At 55.1% G+C, this 8,692-nt stretch overlaps 1 protein-coding gene across 2 annotated transcripts; it reads left to right on the top strand.

Moving 5' to 3' along the window:
- Nucleotides 1–466: 466 nt before the first annotated feature.
- Nucleotides 467–8,361, top strand: Dusp9 (dual specificity phosphatase 9). 2 transcript variants are annotated; one of them, XM_036174991.1, is made up of 4 exons: nucleotides 467–623; nucleotides 6,282–6,697; nucleotides 7,224–7,679; nucleotides 7,968–8,361. In XM_036174991.1, the coding sequence occupies exons 2-4, from the start codon at nucleotides 6,325–6,327 to the stop codon at nucleotides 8,291–8,293; spliced, it is 1,155 nt and encodes a 384-aa protein (XP_036030884.1). In that variant the 5' UTR covers nucleotides 467–623; nucleotides 6,282–6,324; the 3' UTR covers nucleotides 8,294–8,361. The 2 variants fall into 2 exon arrangements, with proteins under 2 accessions (XP_036030884.1, XP_036030883.1); XM_036174990.1 differs by lacking the exon at nucleotides 467–623 and adding an exon at nucleotides 4,088–5,717.
- Nucleotides 8,362–8,692: the final 331 nt, after the last annotated feature.

Raw genomic sequence — 8,692 nt, forward strand, 5'->3', positions numbered from 1 at the left:
CACACCCTCTGTTGTGCGGACTGGAGGTGGCCCTGGAGGCCAAGCCATATGCTCTGTCCCTGATGGGCCCCTTCACTTCAGCAGGAAGCAGGTACACCAATGTAGACTACTATGCAACTGCTACCTAGCCCAAACACAAATGAAGTCAAACCTCCCCACATACTCTCGGGCTCAAGCTTGGGATAACGAAATAAGCAACAGTGCTTTGAGGGTACATGGGACTACAGGGCGCACCAATCAAGCAGAAATCCAGGAGGGCAGGGGCTTGCAGGTGGGTGGAAGGCGGGTGGGTTGTGGGAGACACAGAGAGATGCTGGGCAGGCCTCGGCCCCTCCCCAATCCTTCCCAGCGCGCCGCTGGCGACATTGCCCCTCCTGGGCAGGGGGCGGAGAAGACCGCCACAGGAGGGGAGGAGGCGGCTGCTGCGGAGGCGGTAGTGGAGGAGGGATTTGGAGTTTCCCTCCGCAGCAGTGGTAGCGGCAGCGGCCCCAAAGCTCTAGGAGAGGCCGCAGCCGGGAGGTCTGGTGGCGTTTGCTGGTGGCAGCAGCGCTTCTCACTGCCGAGCTACGGAAACTTCCTGGCCGCCACGCACAGAGCCAGGGATCAAGCTGAGGCTAGCAGAGGTGAGCAGAACACTCGGAGCCCCACCCCACCCCCACACCTCCTGGCTGCCTACCCCCAAGTGCGTTCCTCCACCTTGGACCCCCAAAGTCCTGCCAAACACATCCCAAAGGCCCCGAGGCATGCAGGGGAACAAGAATCTACAAGACCCATTAGGTCCTATCACTACACACCCCTGCCACCCTGCCCGCGCACCTTCCCTGCCATTTCCACTGGCTGCACAGTCCTGAGAGCACAGGTTCCTGCACTGCACATACCAGCAGCCCCCTGCTTCACTATTCACCACTATCCCCAACTCAAACCAACACCATCCCAGACCCTGCCACGCCCCAGTACACCCAGGTGCTGACACAGTGCCAACACATCCTGCGATGTCTGCACTAACATAGCTCTCTCTCTCTCTCTCTCTCTCTCTCTCTCTCTCTCTCTCTCTCTCTCACACACACACACACACACACACACACACACACACACAATGCCCCTACCATCACAAACTTCCCATATGCCCATTACAGACACCCACCCATGCCCCCACAGTCCAGAGACACTGTTATCCACCCACTATAACAAAATGCACACCCCAGCAGCTGGTACTCCCCATTCCCCAGGCAGACACCTACAGCATCCCCACCACTCTAACATACAGGAACACCTGCTAGATTGCTAGATCTTCAGCATCCTGCCCTGTCCCCATCGCAAATAGCCCTGAAAACCCCCCTACATGCCACTGAGTCCCTCCCACCACCACCCCTAACACCTGGCACACAGGCTCTAAAGGCTGCAGCATTTGGTGACATCCCTGCCAAAAAGTAGCTCACTAGCTTGGGACACCCCTCCAGATGCCTCCTTAAAAGACCTTGAGATTCCCCAGGGACTGACTTGACCTCTTCTTCTCTAAGAGATAAAGAAGGCAATTGAGGCCCAAGGTATAGCACTTAGATGTGGAAGCTAGGGGCTGAGGGGGGCAGGAGGTTGGGGGGGGGGTGGAAGGACAGGAGAGGCAGGCACTGAAATGGAGGAGGCCTAGCTGGGACCAAAAGGGTCCTTCACTTAGTGCGTTGCTTCCTTAAGGGTTGAAGTCTGCATGCACTGTTTGTGTCCCAGACTGCGTGTATGCCGTGAGGAGTGCTGTGTGTGCACTCACGTGTGCTTGTGCGTGTCTGGGAGGAGTGTGTGCTCCATAGAAGGAAAAAGCATGAGCAGCACCCTCCTGGGCTCCCCTTGGCAACAATTGGTTTCATTCATTCATGTCTTCTTGGTTAACAAGCATTTCTTCTGCTAGTCGACCAGCGAGTGTCCCAGGCCCACTGGGGGGCTGGGGCCAGCTTGGGATGAGGCACACACCCGTCCCTGCCTTGGAGGAACTCCTAGTCGGACCAGGAAAAGCATAAAGCCATTCACAGTGGAAAGTGGGTTTTGTGGAAAAGACACTGGATTTGGTAGAATCACTGTCTCTGGGAGTTGCGCTCCTGGCCATGTGACCCAGCTGTGACAGCTGAAATCCTACCACTAGGCCAGGCAGGAATCCTGCATTTTGCTGGGGGCAGTGCAGCTCTCCGGAGTCTTAGGGGACATGAGAGAGCCCGAGGCACGCGCTGGGCCTGTTGAGGGACGTTGCCCCGGCCGGTTGGAGGCTCTGGGGCGCTCAGCGAAGGCGGCAGTGGGCTCAGCGCTCACCCTGAGGCGAGTTGCGCAAGTGTCTCCTGACTCTACTCGCCTAAAGGGGCCAGATGAGGCCCCCAGTATGGTGGCCTCCCTCAACCCTGGAGACTTTGAGAAGCAGGCGAGGGGCGGGGCCGGCGCTCAAGCAGACACTGCCGGGACCTGAGTGGGGGCTGGGGGAGGGGGGCCTTGGCTGCACCGAACCCTGCAGTGCGGGGGTGGCAACAGGTTTCCCATCTGTCCTTTTTGCTAGCACTGCGGGTGCGGCAGGCGTCACACACTGAGCACTGACTTTGGGGACTGAGTGTCCTTCATCTCCCTATCTCACAATAAGGTTGGGGCCTTGCCAGCAGGGTCCGGGAACAAGGTGTAGGGGAAGTACTCACCAGGTGTGTGCAGGAGTAGGGCTGATTGTAGATGCCTAGGATTCCCTTTCCTTCACCATTGCAGGGTGCCTTCCTCCCATGCTCATCCCCAAGACAGTTCCTATCACTTCTTCCAGAAAGCCTACTCCAGAGAGCACACCTAGACTTACTGGTTGAAGATCCTCCCTCCAAGCACACTGAGCCTCTAGGACTGGGAGGGTGGGATATGTCTTTCCAGCAGTCTGCATCCATGGCCCCATGCCACCACTACCCCATCCACAACATAATCAAGCCCCAGCCAGCCCTACTTACAAGTGTGATACGTTGCAGAACTTCTGTGTTGCCTTCAACCTCTGCCCTACCCCAAGGTCTTACCTGCAAGTACAGTTGGGGATATGGAGGAAAGATCTAGTCTGAATACCCATGGCCAGGTGGCACCAGATGCTCACTTCTGACACTGTGGAACTAGTACATAAGGGAAGAGAAGGTAGAACATTGAGAAAAAAATAAAGGAGCCATGCCACAGTGCTGCCTCTTCGAAGCCACTGGGAGATAGAGAAGGAAGCCTTCAGGCTTGCCCATAATACCAAATTGGGTATAGGGGCTGAGACATGAGCAGCCAACAGAGGAGATCTGAGTTGGACTGTGTCCACAGAGCCCCATTTGCCCAGAACCCTTGAATATCAACACTGGAACTCATCCTAGAAGCAGAGACATGGTGATGTGAGACCTCAGTAACCTGAGCTCACTGGTGGTTCACTACAGTGATGGAGATGGGGAAAAACTGGAGGACCCTCTGAGGTAGCCTTAGTGTATATGGCTCTCTTCTTCCTCAGCATCACTTCACACAGCATCTTATCTTGACTCTGGCTCATGAGAAGAGTCTTTCCAATAGGCACAGATGGTCTGCAGTGGTGCTAAATGTTGCTCTTTCAGGAGACTTTGCATTTTTCATTCTTGAGAAAAATGCTTTGCAGTGCCCATTCTGTGTGCACCAGTCTGCTTTATTGTCTTTGGTTCCTTAAGCTGGAGCCCCAGAAGTAACTCATAAGTGTGGGTTTTTCTTGTCTGATTCTTTGTTATTGTTGTTGTTGTTGTTGTTTGGGGTTTTCATTGTTTTTGGTTGTTATTGTTTTGTTTTCTGAGAGGCAGTTTGAGACAGGGTTTCTCTGAGTAGAGCCTGGAACTAGCTCTGTAGACCAAGCTGTCCTCAAACTCACAGAGATTCAAGCATCTCTGTCTCCTGAGTGGTGAGATAGAGGTATGCACGACCACCCCCATCCAGCTTTCTTGTCTGGTTCTTTTTTTCTTCTTCTTCTAGTTTTTCCATACAGGGTTTCTCTGTAACAGTTTTGGCTGTCCTGGAACTCGCTCTGTAGACTAGGTTGGCCTCGAACTCACAGAAATCCACTTGCCTCTGTCTCCTGAGTGCTGAGACTAAAGGCATTTGCCACCACCGCCCTGCTCTTGTCTGGTTCTTGTTGTATATTTGTTACACTCCAAAAGGGTACTACCAAAACAAAATCCCCCCTAGGATGAGAACAACACACTTGTTTCACAGCAACCTTGCTAACACTGGGTGTTCTCATTTTGAGAAAATTCTAGTAATGTAGTAACTGGGAAGTGTTTCCATATTTTTTTTGAATTGGCTTTCCTTCCATGCCTGAGCTTCAACCTTTCCCCAAATATTCTTACCCCATCGCATTCCTTCCTTCAGGCAGAGTATGCAGTCCTTGAGTTCCTCACCCATTTATCTACGGGGTCTTAACCCTTTGACTATTTTGTGCGAGCTTTATCTTATCTGTTGTGTGTTTTCCTTTAACAGTGTTATTTGCTTTTCTTGGGCTTTAGCAGAGAAAGAACACGTGGCCAGATGGGGCTTTTTAGAAGCCTCCCCCACCTCTCTTTTCATTGTCAGCACTTATCACCCAGATATCTGGATATTTTGTCCAGTGTCTTTGCTTACTGTTGGTGTGTCCTGATGGACTGGAAGACCCAGGAAAGGAGGGCCCTTGCGTGCCTTTACCTGTGTTCATCACCTGTCTGGTGGGCTGGTTGGAAGCTACCAGCTTTTGTGGACTGAATGGTGCACTGGCACGGGGCAGGGTGGAGAACAAGCTGAAGTTTTAGAAACTGGGACAGTGACTTTTGTCGCCATGGCCTGTGCAAAAGACAGAGGGAGCATGGGGATGGTGACATATTGCAGTAAAATGACTTACCTCCATGTGGATCCATCCAGGGGTTTATTGGAAGAAGGCCACAAGGAGGAGCCAGGGATGGCTTTTAGAATTCATCATGTGGTAAGAGCACAAAGTGCACCAGCTTAAAGTTGGGTGCTCAGAATTCCTGGGTACCTTTAGCCAGGCCTGTACAAATGAAGCCCAGATGGGAATAGGGAACCCAGGAGCTGCCTTGTGCCTTCAGGATTTCAGTGGCATTTCACAGTAGCCCAAATTGGATGGCTCGATTAACCCATTATACAGATGGGGGCCATCTAGTTCCAAACAAGGGCTGATAGTTCAGGTTATTAAGTGAGTTGTTTAAGGCAGTTTCTGGTTCTGGGGCCCTGGACTTTTGTCCCCACCCCTCTTCCTGCCTCCAGGGACTAGACTGGCGCCGAGCAGGGGCAACTGCAACTGGTCCCCTGCTGGGCCCCCGACCTGCCCTTGGCCTCTGCCCCGACCCCTTCCCGCCTGGGTGGAAGCCCTAGCTCAGCCTGCTGCTGGCAACTCCTACCCGGCTGTTCGCTCGCACTGGTTGGCTGGCCTGGCCCCTGAGCCTGCCCCGCCGCCCCGCCGCCCCGCCCCACCCCGCCCCTCTGAGCTGCTACTAAGTTGGTCCGAAGGCAGAGGCTTCCAAGGTGGAAGCTGGATCCGACTGCCAGGAAGCGGCCAGCGCACGAGTGGCGCGAGGCTTGGCTTCCACGTGCGAGCCTGCTCCACCACCCCGCCCTCTCCGAACTCCCGAGCCTGGGGACTCGCTCTCCAGGGACGATACCTGCACCCTGCCGTGGCACTAGCTGTGGCCAGACGTCCACGCGCGGCCGCCTGCTTCTGGATCTCGCTCCAGGTCTCTCCTTTTGTTCTCTCCTGGGGTGGGGAGGAGTGGGGCCGAGTCAGCTCTTACAAGACTCGCTTAGGCCCATCACCTCGGTGACCCTCTTGTTCTCTGGGTCTTTCTGGACATAGAGGCGATCCAGGCCTTGAACCCAATTTCTCCACACATCCAAAGTCAAACTTGGGGATTGATGGAGATCAGGGCAAGTGAGAAAGTCATAAAAGGGGTGTGAAAGAACTGGCTTTAGTCCTCCTAGAACCCCAGAAAAAGCCTTCTTTCAAGAGGCCGCTAGACACCCAGCTTTCTTCTTCTGGGGTATGTCTCACGCAGACTTCACCTAAGAGGGGCAGGGAGCAGCACCCCGCTGCCTCGGGTGTTTTTCCTCGGGCGCCTTCCTTGGTCTCCTCACTGTGGGTGGAGCGCGAAGAGAGAAGCAGGCAGTGGAGGAATGTTCCTACAGGGACACTGGGCGCCTGTCCTCAGGACAGGGGCTGACTTCCCGTCTCAGTATCCTGGTCCTCACTGCCTGAGTAGAGATAAACCTGCCCTCACTCCGTGCCCTATGTCTCTCAACAGCACCCGCTGCCAGACGTGCAGAAGTGCAGAAGACTGCGCACCCATGGAGAGTCTGGGTCGTTCATGCCTGTGGCTGCGCCAGGAGCTGTCGCCCCCGCGGCCACAGCTTCTACTGCTGGACTGCCGCAGCCGGGAGCTGTACGAGTCAGCGCGCATCTGCGGGGCGCTGAGCGTGGCCCTGCCTGCCCTAATGCTGCGCCGCCTCCAGAGAGGGAGCCTGTCCGTGCGTTCGCTCTTGCCTGGGCCACCGCTGCAGCCTCCCCCACCCGCCCCTGTGCTTCTGTACGACCAGGGTAGTGGCCGATGCCGCCGTGAAGAGGCAGAGGCCGAACCCCAAGAGTGGGAGGCCGACTCCGTGCTGGGCATTCTCCTCCAGAAGCTGCGAGAAGAAGGCTACCTGGCCTACTACCTGCAGGGTAGGTGAGGGGCAGTGGGCTGAGAGAGAGCACAGGCCGCCTGTAGTTACCTCAGGTCGGGAGAAGGTCCTGCCTTCCAAGGGGATTTCATAGTTACTTTATCCTTGGGCAAACTCCATCTTATTTTGTCTAAATGTAGGTAAGACTCCCTCCCAATAACCTGCCAGACAGCTTTTGGGAAGGCAGAGCTGAGTATGACCTTGGGCAAGTCCTTCATCCCTCCAAGCCCATTTATAATCTGGAAAATGGGGAGAATTAGTTCATAGGATGTTCCCTAGGGCAAGCAGCTGCAGTGGCGCTTACCATCCAGAGAAACAGCCACAAGTGCTAAGTAAGGATGAATGAGTGTCCACAGCACACACCACACGTGGCTCTCCAGGACAGATGAAACTGCGGGCTTGTGTATTCCCTTTGGCAATATCTGCACCTGGGTTGTGTAGAGCCAGCTGCCTAGCCCCAGTCAGGGATTCTGGGCTGCCCAGGTGGCTATAAAAGCAAGACACCTCCCCCTCTTCTTTCCTGACAGGTGGTTTCAGCAAATTCCAGGCCGAGTGTCCTCACCTTTGTGAAAGCAGCTTCAGTGGTCATGCTGGCTCAAGCCTGGCCCCAGTGCCTAGCTCAATGCCTGTGGTGGGGCTAGGCAACCTGTGCTTGGTCTCTGATATCTCCGACGCAGAGTCTGAGGCTGACCGCGGCTCCATGAGCTATGGCCCAGATTCGGAAAGCGCCACATCCCCTCCAGCTGGGCTGCTACCACCCTTCCCAGTCCAGATCCTGCCCAATCTCTACCTAGGCAGTGCCCGAGATTCAGCCAACCTGGAGAGCCTGGCTAAGCTTGGCATCCGCTATATCCTCAATGTCACCCCCAATCTCCCTAACCTTTTTGAGAAGAATGGTGACTTCCACTACAAGCAGATCCCCATCTCTGACCACTGGAGCCAGAATCTGTCCCAGTTCTTTCCGGAGGCCATTGCATTCATTGGTGAGTCCTCCCTTTCCTCCCTGTCTTCCCTCTCCACCTGACTCACCCACCAGACTGTTCTTTACCCTCTCCTGTAGGGGAATTCTTGCTAGCTTAGCTACCATTCCCAGAGTCCACAAGACACTCGGGGAGGTGGGGGTAGAGCTCAGGTCAGCTGCCAGTGAAACCTCCCAGATATGGGCAAGTGGGGTGGGGAGACTGTGATAGTGCCCCCCCAAATTCACTTGGATTTGGCCTCACTCATGCTGACCTTTGCTTGGGGGGATGTTTCTGTACTGCTCTACCTAGATGAGGCCTTGTCCCAGAACTGTGGGGTGCTCGTCCATTGCCTGGCAGGGGTCAGCCGCTCTGTCACCGTCACCGTGGCCTACCTCATGCAGAAGCTCCACCTCTCACTCAACGATGCCTATGACCTGGTGAAGCGGAAGAAGTCTAACATCTCGCCCAACTTCAACTTCATGGGGCAGCTGCTAGACTTTGAGCGCAGCCTGCGCCTGGAAGAGAGGCGCTCTGGGGGTCGGGGCAGTGGGGGGCCAGAGTCCACTGTCTCAGACCCACCTTCTTTCTTTACTACGCCTACCAGCGATGGGGTATTTGAGCTGGACCCCACATAAAACCATGTGGGGCTGCTAGGCTGGTCCCTACCCATGACCCCATGTATTAGCAGGGATGGGATGCAGCCATAAGCGGGGAGAGGGAGGGGAGGGAGGGGAAGCTCAATACCTCACTCAGGGGTGATGGAGCAAGGCAGGAACAGAGCAGAGACCTGCCCTACCCCATATTCTATTACACGTGCCTATGGGTGGGCCCGTGGCTACAGGCCTGACCCTCACCGCTTTAGGGCAGGACCATGCTCCAGAACCTGCCTCTTCTGCGACTGTTACTTTATTGTTTCTTTTGGGGTGGGAGTGGGGCTTCCTATCCAAGAGACCATTCCAGCCTGCTGCCTGCTGCCTGGGCTCTGTCCCTTCTTGCTGTTTCCTCTTCAGAAAGAATATATCACACTTTGCCAC

The sequence above is a fragment of the Onychomys torridus genome, chromosome X (genome assembly GCF_903995425.1).
Source record: "Onychomys torridus chromosome X, mOncTor1.1, whole genome shotgun sequence".
NCBI classification, from domain to species: Eukaryota; Metazoa; Chordata; class Mammalia; order Rodentia; family Cricetidae; genus Onychomys; species Onychomys torridus.